This window comes from Phoxinus phoxinus (genome assembly GCF_949152265.1).
Source record: "Phoxinus phoxinus genome assembly, chromosome: 3".
NCBI classification, from domain to species: Eukaryota; Metazoa; Chordata; class Actinopteri; order Cypriniformes; family Leuciscidae; genus Phoxinus; species Phoxinus phoxinus.
Genome location: NC_136878.1, coordinates 28,550,496 through 28,568,528, shown reverse-complemented (window position 1 = coordinate 28,568,528; position 18,033 = coordinate 28,550,496). Strand labels below are relative to the sequence as shown.

At 35.9% G+C, this 18,033-nt stretch overlaps 1 protein-coding gene across 1 annotated transcript in view; it reads right to left on the bottom strand.

The window, feature by feature from the left end:
* iqgap2 (IQ motif containing GTPase activating protein 2) overlaps window positions 1-18,033 on the bottom strand; it is a 62,672-nt gene that overhangs the window by 31,785 nt on the left and 12,854 nt on the right. The window contains exons 3-5 of the mRNA XM_079607787.1: window positions 7,004-7,160; window positions 4,303-4,380; window positions 1,253-1,329 (exon numbers count right to left, since the gene is read on the bottom strand). Of these exons, the coding sequence (XP_079463913.1) occupies window positions 1,253-1,329; window positions 4,303-4,380; window positions 7,004-7,160 (312 nt within the window). The remainder of the gene's footprint in view (window positions 1-1,252; window positions 1,330-4,302; window positions 4,381-7,003; window positions 7,161-18,033) is intronic.

The window sequence follows — 18,033 nt, the reverse complement described above, 5'->3', positions numbered from 1 at the left end:
AAATTAACTTTGGTTAGTGTGTAATGATTGAAAAAATAAGCGAACAATTGAACAATTGTATATTTATAAATTAGCATTAACCTAAGAGTTGGAAATACCTAATAGAGCAATAACCTTACATACCTTAAATAGAAAAAAAGTTTACATTATAAATGCATTAACTGTCATTTTTGATCACTTTAATGCATTCTTGTTGAATAAAAATATACATTTCTTTCTTTTTTTTAATCGTACTGACCCCAAACGTTTTAACAGTAATGTAAGTTAATGCTATTTATTTGCCCATTTCATTGTTACCAGATGAATGTCCTAAGTCCGATTGTTTAGAAAAGTGAAAGCACACTTCTCTTCAGCATTAACTATTCACATTCATGTGTGTAGACCAAACAGTGTGGAACAAGTTGCATAACAACGTTTTTTGTTTTTTTTCTCTATATAATGCCTGGATGACCCACAGAGTGGATTTCTAATCAATATTTCCATGAGCTTTGATTATAAAGGTAGACATTTACAGTAGGACAGACGAAATATTGCTTTCAGATTGTGCGTAGCACATTTTCAGTAGTGGCAGACAAACAGGAAACAGAAACCTCTGCTAATCTCTGAGTATACACTTCCTGCAAGGGAGGGCGGGAATCTGATATCATAACAGTGCAGGATCACACCTCAAGAGTTCATACTTCAGAGAATTCAATCCTCGGCAGGCCATAAAAACTTAATTGTGGATTATCCATGAAGCAGATAAAAACATAAAACATTAACTTGACGGATGTGTTTACGTCCTAAAGTACTGCTCTCATGAAGTCAATGATCTGAGGATGCTCAGCACAACAGAAGAGGTGAGAAAATGAGTTTCGTCTCTGAAGCATAGTGACAGGAATTGTCAGGAAACAGTGACAGGAAATGACTTAAGACAGACAGGAAGTTAACCAGCAGGACTGATGGTTAGATTCACCATAGGCACCCCCTAGTCAACACCATTACTCCAAAAAACGGCTGCTTTTCTCAGTGGTGAAACTGCCGTGACAATGGCTGCCAAAAGGAAGCAGCAGTCATACATGCTGATGCTATACAGACATCTTGTCATAACTGAGAGATCAAGAGACCACAAAGTAACCGCCATTTTTATAATTTCAGGTTATGAAACCTGATGAAGCAAGCAAACCATGTCAGTCCACAGCTTGTAAACATTTAAAATCTTGAGTGAAAGACTAGTGTGAGGAGTAGAGAAACATCAGAAGGTCTGTAGTACCTCAGTGCATGAATGCAGTAGATCACCTTGGGCATATTCTTGCGATCATATACATCGGTGGTCTCAGGATAGAATATCTGAAAGAGAAATAGTCAAATATTTTTTTAAATAAATAATACACTACACGTACACTACCGTTCAAAAGTTTGGGGTTGGTAAGATTTATTTTTTTAACGATTTTTATTAGCTCACCAAAGCTCCATTTATTTGGTATAGTAGAACAGCAATATTGATAATATTACATCTTAAAATAACTTCTCCATTTTATTATATTTAAGCTGAATTTTCAGCATCATTACTCAAGTCTTCAGTCTCACACGATCTTTCAGAAATCATTCAAATATGATGATTTGCAGCTCAAGAAATATTTCTTATTATTATCATCAATGTTGAAAACAGTGTTGTGCTGCTTAATATTTTTTAGGATTCTTTGATAAATAGAAGCATTTATTTAAAAAAATATATATATATATATATTTTGGGATTTTTCAGCGTGAACACTACTGTTTTTTATGTATTGTATTTATACAACAAAACATCATAAAATAGTGTGCATTCATCATGTCATCATGGCCTCCATTATTTTGAAGAACGCTTGATTCCAAACATTCTTCAAAATATCTTCTTTTGTGTTCCGCAGAATAAAGAAATGCATTAAGGTTTGGAACGACATGAGGGTGAGTAAAAAATTACAGAATGTTAATTTTTGGGTGAACTAATCCTTTCTCCTTTTTTTCAAATGAAGGCAAATCATAATGCTACAGCACGAAGACATTATAAAGAATTGTGTGCAGCCAACTTTATTGCAACAGTTTAGGACGTTTTTTTTTTTTTTTTTGTCCCAACACGACAATGGCCATGTGCACAAAGCAAGATCCATATAGAAATGATTTAAAGAGTCTGTGAACTGGCCAGCACAAAGTCCAGACTTGAACCCCACTGAACACCTTTGGGGTGAACTGAATAGCAACCGTGAATCAGACCCCTAAACACCCAACAACAATGCCTGACCTCACTGATGCTCGAGTCTGAACGGTAGCAGCCCATTACCGCCATGTTCAAATCTTCCTTGTAGCAGCACAGGGAGGTCAACTCCCAATTAATGCCAATGGTTTTGAAATTAAATGTTCAACAAGCACGTACACTATAATTTTGTCCATATAGTATATGTAAACATTACCGGTATGCCCTTTTACTTATGCGGCTTTGTGTAATGCACTGCACATTGTACAGTTTTTAGTTTTTATACTTGGATGAAACTTACTGTTTTCCTGCCCTTGAGTGAAACAGAGAGCCAATGCTAATTTAAGTCAACAAGTCAAACCATGAGTAAATATACTGTACAATAATAACCTTTATGCATTCATCTTATAACAATTGTAACTGTAAACTGTCCAAACTGACAGAGTGGACACACATTGTGTACAGGACACCGTTTTGTATCACAGTTTCAGAGGCATCATGCACGTGCCCCCTCATATTTTAGAGTCAAATGGATTTGAATGCAGCTTCCAAACAACTAAAAATAGTGGGGTTTTTTTACATTAGATAATTAACCCTTTGAACAGTACGATCACACCGAAAAGTTCAGTGTGTTACATTATCAACTGATGAATTCAAATCTGAATTTGCGCTTTGGCTGGCGCTGATGGACACGCATCAAGGCTGGTCATATATTACAACTGTTTAGTGTTTTCAACCATACAGTTGTGGTCAGAATGAATGGCACCCCTGGTAAATATGATAAAAAATGGCTGTAAAAAATAAATCTGCATTGTTTATCCTTTTGATCTTTCATTAAAAAAAAAAAATTGTTGCAAAAATCTAACCTTTCATTGAAGTAAAATAATTGAATTTGGGGGAGGAAATCACATTATGAAAAAAAAGTTTTTCTCCAAAACAAGTTGGCCACAATTATTGGCACAAGTAAAATATACTCGTATATATTCCCATTAATATTTACCTTATTTTTAGCAACCCAGGATGACTAGTAACATGAAATTGTCCAGCTATGACTTCTTGTTTCACATGAGTTTAAATATGAGGAACCATAAAGGCCAAATTCCCTTAATCATTCATCACAATGAGTAAAACCAAAGAATATAGTTCTGATGTGCATCAAAAGATTGTTGAGCATCACAAAATAGAAAGTGGCTGTAAGAAAATAGCTAAAGAATTGAAAATCCCCATTTCCAATGCGGAAAGCGGCAATAATCCCAAATATAACTTGACGATGTGTTTTATTTATATCCGATGGTCTACATATTGTGTAGTTAACTATAAAGTTGACTCTAATCTTGGAATATTGTACAGTAGGTACAAAATAAAAAGTGTCCCAAAGTTGTTGTGTTTTGGTGAATTTGTTAGTTTTGAAACTAAAATTCGTGCAAAACGAATGTGTGTGATTTTGTGAATTTTCGTGGTTGGGAGAATCTGTCAAAATTTTACAAAATATAAATTTTTAGCCTTCTGTTAAAATTATTTCTACAGATCGACCGAACTTTTAGGTACTGTGTACGCTAGGTAACAAATGACGCTAGGTTTGAAGGACTTAAAAAACAGCCTCTGATTCACAAAATGGGCTGTCAAACACTGACATAAGATGCAGTTTGCCTTGCAGTGTCATTGCTTGTATGCTTTAAATTAGTTTGTTTCTATGAGCTACACGTGGAAGACTGAATTGATGCAGGACTTACAGGCCTAATTCTTAATATTCTGGAATAGCGACAGTAAATGCATTAATTATGTGTTCTTGCTTAGATAATTCAAAAGTATAATCGGATATGATGATATTGCAGTAATTATTACAGTGAAAGCTTGAGTAAAGTTGTATTATAAATATTATTAGCTGGTAAATATTTGTATTTAGGGGTTGGTTTTCCCAATGAAACATAACCTCTCAAAATTACCAAGGTCACAGTTTGATTCCAACTTGTCGCTCCTTTGAATGCAAGTCTAATAAAACGCACTGTTATCTTCAAAGAGAGAGGATGGCAAAGATATGTGTCAGTGAGTGTGTATTTCTTTAAAAGCGTGTACTTGTGCCTCACCTTGGGCAAACCAACCGACTCCATGGCTCTGAGCCACTGCACAGTGTTGTCTGTGTGTCTGAAATGTAGTCCTGAGTGCTGGGGAAAAAGTGCAAATAAATAAATAAATACAGCAGTAACGCATTATTGCAAATATTCTTTAAACTGAATTATATATAAAGCTATGTTCCTTCTGTTCTCTATGTGCAACAGAAATGATAAGGTAATGAGCAAGCATTTAAACGTTTGGGGTCAGTAAGAATTGTTTTAATACTTTTATTCAGCAAGTATGCATTACAAGTTTCTTGAGCAAAAAATCAGCATTTTAGAATGATTTCTGAAGGATCATGTGACACAGATGACTAGAGTAATGATGCTGAAAATTCAGCTGTCATCGCAGGAATAAACTGCATTTTTAAATGTCTTAAAATAGAAAACACTTACTTTAAATTGTAATAATATTTCACAAAATGTACTGTTTTTACTGTATTTTTTATCAAATAAAAGAAGTTTCAACTTCTTAAAAACTTGTCAACACCAAACATTTGTATGGTACTGTATGTACACACAATTCAGTTTAACCAGGTGCTAAATTCTCTAAAATAGTGCTAAAAAAAAGTGTCATTAGTTTCAGCACAAACGGGCCACCTTAATATGATGTGCCTTGTTAATTGAATTCAGCACAACATTTTTGTGTGTTTGCATCATTACCTGATTATTTGCATAATTTCTTTGAACAAACAGCATGTGCAAATAAACAACACTATCAGTGGGCACAATTCAATCTGAATCTGCTCTTTCTCCTCCCATGGGAATGAGACATTCAGGATGTGAGGATGTCTGTGTTGCATTAAGGAAAAGGCACATCCTGACAAAGCACTGTAACATTCTGGCTCCGTTCACACAGACAGTCAATGTTTGGGACTGACATCTGTATTTACTAACAGGTGTGATTTACAAAATGTACTTTTTAGGAGTGTCTGTGTGAACGTTATGGGTGTCAAAATTAATTGTTTCTACGGTGCATCGCGATGCAGACGAGGACGATTCGGTTTCGGTTCAGTAATAGCCCATAACCGGTTATAATGTACTGACGCATTTCTGACGTCAGCACCGCGTGCTTAGTCGCGGCATACAATAGGGATCTTCGTCTGCTGCGCAGCGCAAACACAGAAGAAAAATGGTTGTATCGTGCTGTGTGATCGGCTGTGTTAACAGGTTCGATAAGAGTTAACCCCAAGAGCTTCTACCGCGTACCTAAACAGCCTGAATCAAGAAGAAAGCTTCGGATTTCTGCAATTAGGCGTCTAACTAGAACCCAGCGGAAAACAATGGGAGCCAGCGGACCACGATCGCGTCTGCTACCTACATTTTGCCTTAAAAAATAAAACTAATTTTGTAAATAAATGTTACTAGTAGGTTCTATCGCATTGATGGATTAATTAATGAATGAATAATTACAAAATACCTCGGAAGACGTGTCAAAGTCAAAGTGTTTGTTTACATAACTTTTTGTGTGCAAGCTAGTGTGACTGAGCAATGGAAGTATAATAACATTGACATACCCTTATAAATTAAGGGCAAATTATTGTATTTTCATTCATAAATTTTATAAATTTTTACGTATATGTTAACCAATGTTATATATCAGAGGTAAGATTGACTGCTTGCTACGACGTGTTTTGGTTCTTTCTGCCAACCAGTTTGCGCCCACGCCCATATCGTGACGTCACATTTGACTCCGGCGAACATCCCTATAGCAGAGGGGGGCGAAACGCCAGAGCGTGCAATAAAAAATGCTCCAACCACTTTAAAAGCCGACATTTGGGCACATTTCGGCTTTTATCAACAACACGGTAAGCCCGACCTTGACAAGACACACGCTGCGTGCAAATCATGTCACGCAAAAATAAAACATGCAGGGGGTAATACCACCAACATGAGAAACCACGTCAGTCGTTTTCACCCCGAGCTGCAAACGCCTATCAGTGCCATTGTGGATCCAGCTCAGCCAAAAATTTATCAACTTATTATATCAACGTTGCCGCCAAACTCAGTGAGAGGGCAAATATTTACCAGAGCAGTGGCATCTTTTATTGCAAAGGATATCGGCACATTACATTAGCGATGACTGGAAGATTTTGTCTCATGTGCTGCAAACGAGAGCCGTTTATGAGTCTCACACGGGTGCTCATCTGGCAGAGCTACTGTCTCATGTCGTGGATGAATGGCAGCTATCACATAAGGATGTACCGGTAGTGCTTGTAACAGATAATGCGTCGACAATTATCGCTGCAGCTCAATTCGGAACATTCCCTCACGTAAAATGCTTCGCGCATACGCTGAATCTGGCATCCCAGCGCGCGCTTAAAGTGGGCGCGCTCTCCAGGCTTTTGGGCAGAATCCGACGAGTTTTATTTGATGTTTGATAAATTCAAGAAGCGTGTTTTCAGGTAAAATTAAAGGTTCAGTTCATATATCTGACTGCTTGTATTTATTGACAAATTTGTATACATGTGAAGCAAAATTTAAAAATAAGGATGCAGTGCATCATCAATGCATCGTGATGCATCGAGATAATCGAATCGAACCGAACCGTGAGACCAGTGTAGGTTCACACCTCTAGTGAACGTAGGGTAACATACAGTACAGCATTTGTGTGCTGAGCTAAAGAGTTCCTAAAAAAAACATTTTAAAAAGTGAAACATCAGAAAATCAGTACCTTATACCGAGATTGGTCCCTGTCATAAATCATCTTCTCTGTCACCAACCGCGGGGCAAAGAACTTGGCCAGTTTGCCAAGGTAGACACCATTCCTCAAGCCGGTCTCCAGTTCTGTGGTAGGAGGCAGCTGCTCCTCCAGACAGGCCTCCATCCATCTGAAAACAAAACAAAAATACGTTTCAGCTGCTCTCACAAAGACGGCATACTGAAACTAATAGACTGATAGACTAATACACGTTAAATGTTTTAACTAGCAAGTTTTTCACTACAGTATAAAACCAACACTTTCAAATGACAGCAACCAGCTTTAACATGCATTATATACTGAATATACTTCCAAGACAGAGATTTATTCTAGGAAAAAAAAGTGTTCTGCTTTAGAAATTACAGGTTAAACCTTTAAATGAATTACAGAAAAAGAAGGGTAAAATAAAATTAAACTTAGGCACACGATCAATTAATAAACACGTTGCACCATGTTAGGAAAAGTTCAATGCACCATTATGCTTACTGGCATCAACAATTATTTTTCTCAGCATCATAAAACATGAGTCAATGATGGTATTTTTAAACTTGTTGAAAAAGCAAAAATTTAGCAATCAGGACATGCTTGTATAAATATATAGTTCAGTAGTTATTCAGTTTAATAGATGACTGTGCTTCCTTTCTAACAGCAAAATCAATAAGTTTGTCCTTCTGATATACTGCACTTTTTAATTAGGCTATTAATATTAATTTCAGATATAAAGTCCCTAAAGCACACCCAAATGACAAAATCTCAGTTCCCCCAAAAAGTGAAACCAAGATGACCACAAACTGTTGGTGTGATATTCTCTAATTTCTTTACAAAACCCTGTAACGTCTGTAATACCTGGAGAAAGTAATCTGTCAGTATTTCCATTCCTCTCAATGGCAGTTATTTGTCTTGTGTAAAACTCCCTATTTGTTTGCTCGGGTATTTTGGCCAATAACCTGAGCTGTAAATACCTTGTGACTAACAACCAGTCCAATTCTGACCCACTGGCAAAAAGTTGTTGTTTTTTCTACATAAAATAATTGGTGAAATAATTTTTATTTTTAATTTTTTTATCTAACATTGGAATAAAGAATGAGAGCCAAAAAGTGAAATTAGTGGTTTAAGTCAAATGTTAAATACTGGCTTTTCTGGCATGAACAGTTAATACGTTACTACAGTCACACTTCATCCTTTGAGGTGTCAACATAGAAACTGAAAATTCATTCTTGTCATCACAGGAATACATTTTTTTTGTATTCTATTAAAACAGAATACAGTTATTGTACATTATAATAATATTTCACACTATTAATGTTTTTACTGCATTTTTTTATTAAATAAATTAAGCCTTGATGAGCATAAGACTCCTTATCTATGTGTATATGTTTTATCATTTGAATTAAACATTGTTTTCTTTTCTTTTTTTAAGTTATACTACAAAAACAATATTAGGTTTTTAATGTGCAATAACAACTGAAAATTATCCAGTTGCAATTGCATTACCGGTACTTTATTATGGAATAGTCTATTAGCCTGCAGTCGCAATAAGCATGCAGCCACTTCAGTTCAGTTTTCCAGATCACTGAATCACTGAAATTCACCTGGATCATTCAGCACAAGAAAATACATTTCAAACTGGTTGCTAGTCAGTGACCAGCTGACACAAGTGACCCTTTGACATTTTCAGAGAAAGCTATATTGTCATGGCACCTACATTGACGTATCTTTTCTCTTCCCAGAGAGAGAATCTGGCGTTGGGCCCTGTAGAGCTGCCCAACAAACAGCTAAGACAGCTAAGTGTCCCACATTCAGCTCACAAACATGGATCAGACTACATTTAAAGTGCCCATATTATGCTATTTTTAGGTCACATTTTGAACGAGGGGTCTATTACAATAGGATTACATGCATCCAAGGTCAAAACACACTTTACTTTTCTCATAATGTACATTGCAGCATCACCTCTTTTTTCACAGTGTCTGAAATGGTTTTATAAAGGGTTCGGTCTCTCTAAACCCCTCCTTTCCGAGAGCCTACTCTGCTCTGATTGGCCAGATGGCCCAGTCTGTTGTGATTGGTCTACAGCTTACAGCGTGTGCTGGGAGCTCCAGAGGCTTCCTTATACCCACATTGATACAGACTGTAACTATTGCGTCGGTTTTACAGGATCAATTTAAGCCTGAGTCATTGTCCTTTGGAAGTGCGTGCGAAGTGTATTTGCTTTTGCAGCGCAGAAATAGCGTCTTCTTGCCATGTCGACAACAAAAACCAAACTCTTCCAGGCCTCAGTTACAACTACAGTGTTTATGTGCGGTTCGAAGTAGACGTTGTTCGTGGGAAACTGCAAATTTGTTTAAATCCTACAAAGGTGCATGCAGGAAATAAAACTTGAATTACTGACGACTCGTTTTAGGCAGTTCAGAATCGGTTCTTTCTATTGGGAGACATAACTCCATTTATCAACCATTTTGATCTCAGAAGCAGTGCAGACATTTTACATTGACGAACAGCTATGCAACACATGGCATGAAAGATAATATTAAAAAAAGCATGATAGGGACACTTAAAAAAAAATCCAATATCTGTAAATCAGCGGTAATCTCTTTTAATGATTTATGGGTTATCTAACCTTACACTAATACACTGAAGAGAGTCAATCAGTAAAAATGACAAAAAATGTGCTGTTATTTGCAAACCTTTGGTTAATCATCTATTAAGTCACTCTAAAGTTGGGTGGCTTAACTGAGTTCATTAGCAATTTAGCATAGTCAAGAGTTAGTCGCGGGGGTCATAGGTGAGGTCACGGGCACACTCTGTTCATTTTGAGGTACAGCACAATCAAGGAGGAGGTACTTGTTAGAACGTAGTGGGTTAGCCTACATCGTTTTATTTTTTATCAAAGAAACCCTCTCTGATTATTTCTTTAAATGGGCCAAACGATGACATTCCTTGCATGTTCATCCAGCTCTTTAGGATGATTTAATTTAAGACAACATGAAAATGGCAAAGAAAACATTCTGCCCAGACATGTGCCAGCAATTCCCCAGCCTCCCACAAAACCTGCTCTGTTTCAACACAGCCCATCTGCTAGAGTGCCTCTAAATAACACTTGCACATGATATTGCATCAGTGATATCTAATCAAAATTGTGACATAGTTTCAACACAATATATCATGAATATGTAAGGAGAATAACAGTAAAATGTCAAACAATCGATGTGTATATGACAGCTTGTTATAGTATTAAGAGGCTAAAACTGAGTATTTGCCAATATAAACTGTGCCTTTCAAAGCAGAAAACATGTTTATATTCTGTCACTTGATGGAGTTTGGGTTTCTTGCACACTGTTGCCACTGGCTTGCTTAGTTGGGGACACTTAATATTCATCAATATTATTAATTTCTCTCCACTGACACTATTATGTTTTAATATATTATAAAAAACATATGCGCTCAATTGAGTCGGATCAACTTTTTATATTAGAAAACATGTGCAATCCTCGATGCTATAACCTTAAACTTACCCATCTTATTTATTTTTGTTGTTAAAAGCTTGTATATAAATAGTTATGTTGATGTAGACACTTTTTGTTGCTGACCCCAACTGTTAAACTGTTTATCTGATGTTTCTCTTGTAAATATTGTACTTAGACCAAACTTGGAAGTTCTAGGGAGTGGGGGCCATTTTGTAAGTGTAGATTGGATCCCTGCAGTTAGAGGTATTTTTATTTATTTTTGGCTTTTCCCACTACTGAAGTTATTTAACACTTCCTATACTTGTGTTACACCAATAAACCTTGTTGTACCATATTTCTGTTGTTTTTTGGTATGTAACTTTTGGAGCCAAACATTTGTTTTATGTTAATATTTACCTTTAATGTTGCCTCCCCTATCCTAGACTGGGTGGAACGTAACAGCATCAAAAAAGACATTTGAGATGGGACGGCATAACTGGACCAACCAGCAGACCGAACTAGTTGAACAGCATCTGAAATGGTGGTTTGGTCATTCTGGTCGTTGCTCAGGTCTGTCGTCAAAGTAGTTTGGTATAATTCCCTTCAGAACTGTACACGACTGTGTTCCCAAACACCAGGCATCTGAAGCGCCTCAAGCAAGATAACTTTATTTTGTTTCGTCTGCGCGCTTTGAGACTTAAAATAATTTCGTATAGCTATAATAAATAACTTATGCAGTGGCTTCTCCTACTGCAGCAACTTCCATTTTTCTTAGTGATATTTAGCACCACTTTATCAGGAACTGACAATTTTGTTCTCTTCGACTCAATGAATGGAAACGGTGCTTTATTCGCAAATGTTTTATGCGATATTCCAGTTTTGGATGGAAACATAGCTAATTACATCATTTTCTTTTACAGCTGAATTGAACACATCAATGTATTATTTTGCTGTTATCACTGTAAAGCTGCTTTGAAACAAACTGTATTCTACAAAGCGCTATATAAATAAAGGCGAGTTGACTTTATATTTCACAGTTAATATGACAGAGGTCTTTAACTTTAAATGAACAGCACTGATAAAGAATCAGTGAAACAGTTCAGTTACCATACCATTGTAGAAATGCCCTACTTGCAGATCAATTTGTCACCCATGATTAATGAACTCATTATTAAGCTGTGACATAAAATAAGTCATTTCAAGCTTTTAAAGCCCCTCCAGCCATTCTGACAATGGTAAAACATCTACTACACTACAGAGCAGTGGTTTTTAACTGGTTTTGTTTCAGTTTACCAAACTCAGCAAACCATGTTTATTGTACAAAAGTAAACAACAATATTTCAGTCCTTAAATACAAACATTAAATGGTTTATCATATATAATATGACAGTATATTATTCACATTTAACAGTTTTTTTCCCTCTGCCATCAGACCCTATAAGAAAGGACAAAGCACTTTTAGGTCGTGACCACTATTATTATTTAAAAATATATATATAATGTGTTCAAAAATATGTTCTGAATGGCCATCAGTGAAGAAAGTTGTTTATTAGACTACAGTACAAGAAAAGGCTAACTAGCTTATGCTAACCGACCAAATCTTGACCCCTTGGAAGCAAGCGTGCCGCACAAGCCCTGAAAAGTGAAGCCAAATCGTCTCGATCGCCCTACGGTGACTGGTCTTAGTATAGGTCATAAACCCCGTCCTCCCCATGTTATTTAACGTGCCGTGACACCAACTAAACAATTAAATTGCACTTCAAATATCTTTTTTCCAAAGATGGTTTGGAGGGCGGTGCCTCGATTTTGCGGCTTTACTTCCTGCTCACTACCGTGCAGATCAGGTCCCAAGATCGCTACTGCGCAGACTCAGGCCCTAAAATGTCAGCACCATATCGGGACACTGGCGGCTTCACTTGTCACCAATGGAAGAGAGCGAAAGTGCGTCGTCCATCTTTTTTTTGTATCAAAGTGGTCATGTGACCTCTTCATTTCCTGTGAGCATCATTTTAAACTTATTTGTCAAAACAAGTATTTATTTATTTAGGTGCAAAAGTCACAAAAATTGATATTTTGAATAATGTTGGAAACCAAACAGTTTCAGTTCCCATTGACTTTCATTATATGTGTTGCCCATACAATGAAGTCAATGGGAACTGAAACTGTTTGGTAACCAACATTCTTCAAAATATCTTCGTCTGTGTTCCGCACAAGAAATAAAGTCATAACGACAGTGAGGAAATGATCATGTTGGTGGACTATTCGTTTAATCTAAAAAAAAAAATGTAGTGCACCTTTTACAATGAAAATGAATGAGTGTTGCTGTATCAGGATATGTGTTGCAGCCCAGATCATAAGAGGAGTATCCGGCCGTTGTGCACACCTCTCCCTGTCCCCGCTGCTCTCTACCAAACAATGCAGCCGTCTGTTACACTGTCTTAGAGAGATCTGACTGTGTACAGCATTCAGGAGACACTTTCCTGTGATTGTTAGGCTGCAGGGGTTCAAACTGAAAGAAACATTCAAAGCTCTGCTCCAAACTGGCAATGAATCATAATAAACAGCTTTGACTAATATGTTGCTTGAACAGTTTAACAAACTGTGCATTTAAAAAACACACTCTTGAGGTGAGTGCTCTGACAGTGAAACTAGAACACACTGTGGGATAATATTGCTTCAGCTGGGGAAGGAACAAAGCAATGGACCAAAAATATCTATTTGGTCTGGTAGTTTACTGTCAGATAAATAAATGGACTGAGGCACAGAGGTCAATATTCTTTTCTATGACTTTTCACCTGTTTTTCTGATTGTATATGTCTGAAATGCTACTGAACTGGAAATCATTACCTGTACGAAACACAGGGTATGTGTGCTGAGTCTACTTCATTTAAATAATTTTTATATTTTAAAATGTAATTTATTCCTGAGACGCAAAGCTGAATTTACAGCATCATTACTCTAGTCTTCAGTATCACAGGATCTTTCAGAAAATATTATAATATGCTGATTTGCTGCTCAAGAAACTTTTTTTTATTATTTTATTGTTTATCAATGTTGAAAACAGTTGTACTTCTTAATATTTTTGTGGAAACCATGACTTTTGGAGAATTCTTGGATGAATGTAAAGTTCAAAAGAACAGCATTTATTTGAAATGAAATTATTTTGTAACAATATAAATGTTACTGTCACTTTTGATCAATGTAATGCATCATTACTAAATAAAAGTTTTAACTTCTTTAAAAACACCAAACTTATGAAACCCTACTGTATGTTATTGAAAAATAATCTTGATAAACCAGTTTTGGAGGGTTCCATCTTTCTTAATTCAGGTGTGCCTGTTAGCAACACAGAAAATAGCTGGCCAGGGGCATTAAGGCAGCCAAAGTGTGAATTGCCTTGTCTTAAAATTACGTTGTATAGTAAATTAAAATGACTTTGTCAGTGAATGGAATTATGACAATAACACATAATTTGCCCTATTTTCATATAAAGAGTTATGGTTTCCCATTTTCCAGACTTGGCAGACGAAGCAGACAAGAAGTGACAGTATAACCTGGAAAGATGAGAATGGAAAAAGTGTTACTGCAGCACTAAAGTAAACTCTAAAAAAGTCTATAATCTTGACTCAGGGAATGAAAATTATAAGCTGCTAAAAAGGAGACAATTATCTAGAAAACAAAAGGTCTCTGATGTATGATAGACATGTTACTCACATAAATCTGTTGTGACTAATGTGGTTTAGGGGATTACACAATGACAAAATTAGAAATGGAAAAAGTCTCACAACTAGGTCCCCCTATCTAAAATAACGCATGTTCTGTTTGCTTAAATCAGCGGGTACAAAGTTTCCCAGTCACAGTGCTGGAAAGGGGTTGGGATTGTGTAAGAAGGTATTTTTTGTCAGCTGCAACAACAGTCCAATAGATATAATATACAATTATATAAATTATGCAGATCAGTTGACAGCTGTATAAAAACCAGGGATGAGGGGTTTTCAATTTGGGGTCCCGGGAGGCCACAAAGGCATGCTGAGGGGTTTGAAGAAAAATTCAGAGAAATTATATATATATATATATATATATATATATATATATATATATATATATATATATATATAAAATGTACTTCAATGTGTACACTACTGTTCAAAAATGTTTGGGGTTAGTATGATTTTTTTGTGTTATATCGTGAAATATTATTACAATAAATTATTTAAATAAATAGGCTAATTTTATTTTAATGGTAGTTTATAAAATTAACAATTCATTAAAATATAAGATAAATCTTTATCAGAAATTAATTAGAAATGATTGTGATTATTATATTTAATTCAAATGAAATAGACAAAAGCAAACATGTGGTTATAAAAAAATTATGAAAACATTTTACTGTGTTTTAAAAGATATAACTTGCCAGGTGTAATGAAGTCTGAGAATAGTAAGGCTAGTAACATCTCTTTACAGAACTGCAAAAAAATGCTTTTACCAAAAACCACCACACTAATTGGCTGTTTTGACTGTTACAATCTGCACAGCAGGCATCAGATATTTAGTGAAACTGTGGGCCTCTAACGGTGAATCCTGACGTCTGAGTGGAACACAGGGACGACATGTTACTCTATTACTAACAAGCAGATTAGTGACCAACCTTATAATCCTGATTCAACACGACAGGATTACCAGAACAGAGGCTTTGCATTAAAGTCATGGTCAAAAACTGCACTGCCAAGAAAATCAGGATGTGTAACAACTGATTCATTAACTCATTAACTTGCACACTTTCCTCTGATTGTACAATTTTATCATCCTGTCATTCAGACAAACAGAATTTTTAACTATTATATTGAGAAGTGAAAAAAATGCCCTCATCTCAGAACAATGCACACTGCAATACTCCCTCACATTCTTTCATGCTTTCATCAGATTTGGGTCAAGTTCCCAGAGATACAAATGACCGCTGATGCATTTAACTGCTCTCTGTGTCTTAACAGCAAAACGAGTCTCAACCCTCACAACTGGAAATGTGCTAGCCATGCACACAATATGCCTGAACCTGAACATACACTAACACAATAAGATTCTCTGTCTTTTTTAAAGAAATTAATACTTTTATTCAACAAGGATACATTACATAGATCAAAGTATAGGCTAGTACAGACATTTAAAATGTTGCAAAAGATTTCTATTTCAAATAAAGTCTGTTCTATTCATCAAAAAATCCTGAACAAATATCAGTTTCCACAAACATATTAAGCAGCACAACTCTTTTCAACATTGATAATAATAACTGTTTCTTGAGCAGCATATTATAATGATTTCAGAAGGATCATGTGACACTGAAAAATGGAGTAATGATGCGGAAAATTCAACTTTGACATCACAGGAATAAATTACATTTGGAAAGTATATTTAAATAGAAAATAGTTATTTTAAACTGAAATAATATTTTACAATATGTTATTACTGTATTTTTGATCATATAAATGTAATAAATGTAGCCTTGGTGAGAATAAGAGACTTCTTTCAAAGACATTTACAAATCGTACTGACTGCAAACTTTTGAATGGTAGTGGACACATTGAAGTAAATCATGTTTAATTTAATTTAGTTAACATTCAAAGTTATGTTTCCAGTTTAGTGATTGCTAGTGATGTTTTGACCCATAAAGGGCTGTGACGCATGCTGACACATAATGGCCCTAAAATACACTTAAGAGTTGCCAAACAAATGATATGCTTCTAACCCTCCTGTAAAAGTGTATTCCAAGCCTATTTATTTTTGCCATCCTGTTCAAAATTATATTGACCAATCAGAAATAGACTACAATATCAAACTGATAAGTTATCACACTGTGAGCACAACCACATGCTACAAAACACACCCTCTGAATAGGGCTGCACGTTTTTGAAGAAAAAATGGGATATGCCATAACTTGTTAAATAATGCCACATGCGGCAAAAAAACGAAATATCGACTTTATTCAGTCATTTCTTTTCTTCTGTTTCAGTCTCCAACGTGCGTTCACGAGAGCACCACCACGACTGCTTTGGAGACTGATACAGAAGAGAAGAAATGACTGAAAGTCGATATTTCTTTTTTTTGGCGCACAAAAAGTATTCCTGTCGCTTCATAAAATTAAGGTTGAACTGTAGTCACATGGACTATTTTAACGATGTATTTCCTACCTTTCTTGGCCTTCAAAGTGTTAATTAAAAAGCTGTAAATGGAGCCCACCCTGAGCCATCGAATTTCATCAAAAATATCTTAATTTGTCTTACGAAGATGAACGAAGTTCTTACGGGTTTGGAATGTCATGAGGGTGAGTAATTAATAATTTTAATTTTTGGGTGCACTATTACTTTAAATTTATTCAGCCTAAATATAATTTAAAAAAAATTCACACACTTAGAGCATTATTGCATCGCATATCGAGTAACGCATTATTTAACAAGTTATTGCATATCCCATTTTTTCTTCAAAGTCCTGCAGCCCTATTCAGAAGGTGTGTTTTGTAACATTTGTGGGTGAACTAACCCTTTACAAACTGAAAATGATATGACCAACATATGTTTCAAATTCATTTTGTGAGAAGAAAGCATCCCTAAAACTTCTGAAAGTGAACAGCAGTTTTACTGTACCATTTAGGGATGGGTATGATTAATCGACGATCGATAATTGATCATTAAGAATTTCTGCGATCACGTTCATTTGTTATCGATAAAACTAATGCAGGTTGCGTTGCGTAGTGTGAGTCTTGAAGCAATGAAATGAATTTTACTGTGTGGCAGCAATTCAATATTTTACCAAATATTTTACCCCGGTCTTAAAGTAAAAAGATGACTATGAAAAATAGTAGCTAGTATTTAATTAAATGCTTTTATGATGAAATTACATTCTGACTAGCGCGGACCTGTGCATCCCGGCAACGTCAGTCCCCTCAGAGCGGGTGTTTTTGGCGGCTGGACTGACGGTCACCAGGTTGCGGTCGTGTCTGACCCCAGATCATGTCAACATGGTTATCTTTCTCAACAAAAATCAGCAGACTGGTACAGAAGTTGTATGTGAGTTACTAGTTATTTTTTATGAGGCTTTGTCAAAGTGTGTATGATATATCTTTTTTTTAGATATATTAAATAATGTTTAGATGTCTGAGTGAAAATGTAATTATCATTCAAATTATTACTGTAATTGCCCTACAATAAGCTTTAGGCCTATAGCCATTTCTGTCAAGATCATATTTTTAAAACACAGCTGAGCTGTGACATTTAGAAGAGGGAGACGTGCCAAAAAAGTTTGAAAGAGTTTTGAGTCTAGGGAGATCCAAAATCCCCCTCAAACCTACGATGGCCCACAGCCATACAATTTTGAGCCTCCCAGGTGTGAGACAGATGAGGAGCCAAACAGAAATTTAAATAATTCCTATCGAAGAAACATAAATATCTGGTGTGAAGAGAACCAGTGGAGAGTTGGTCAGGTGTCTGGTAAGTATAGGCATAACTTAGAGGTGAAGCGGTACATGTATTGAACCGAAACGGTACGGGCATCACGGTTCGGTGC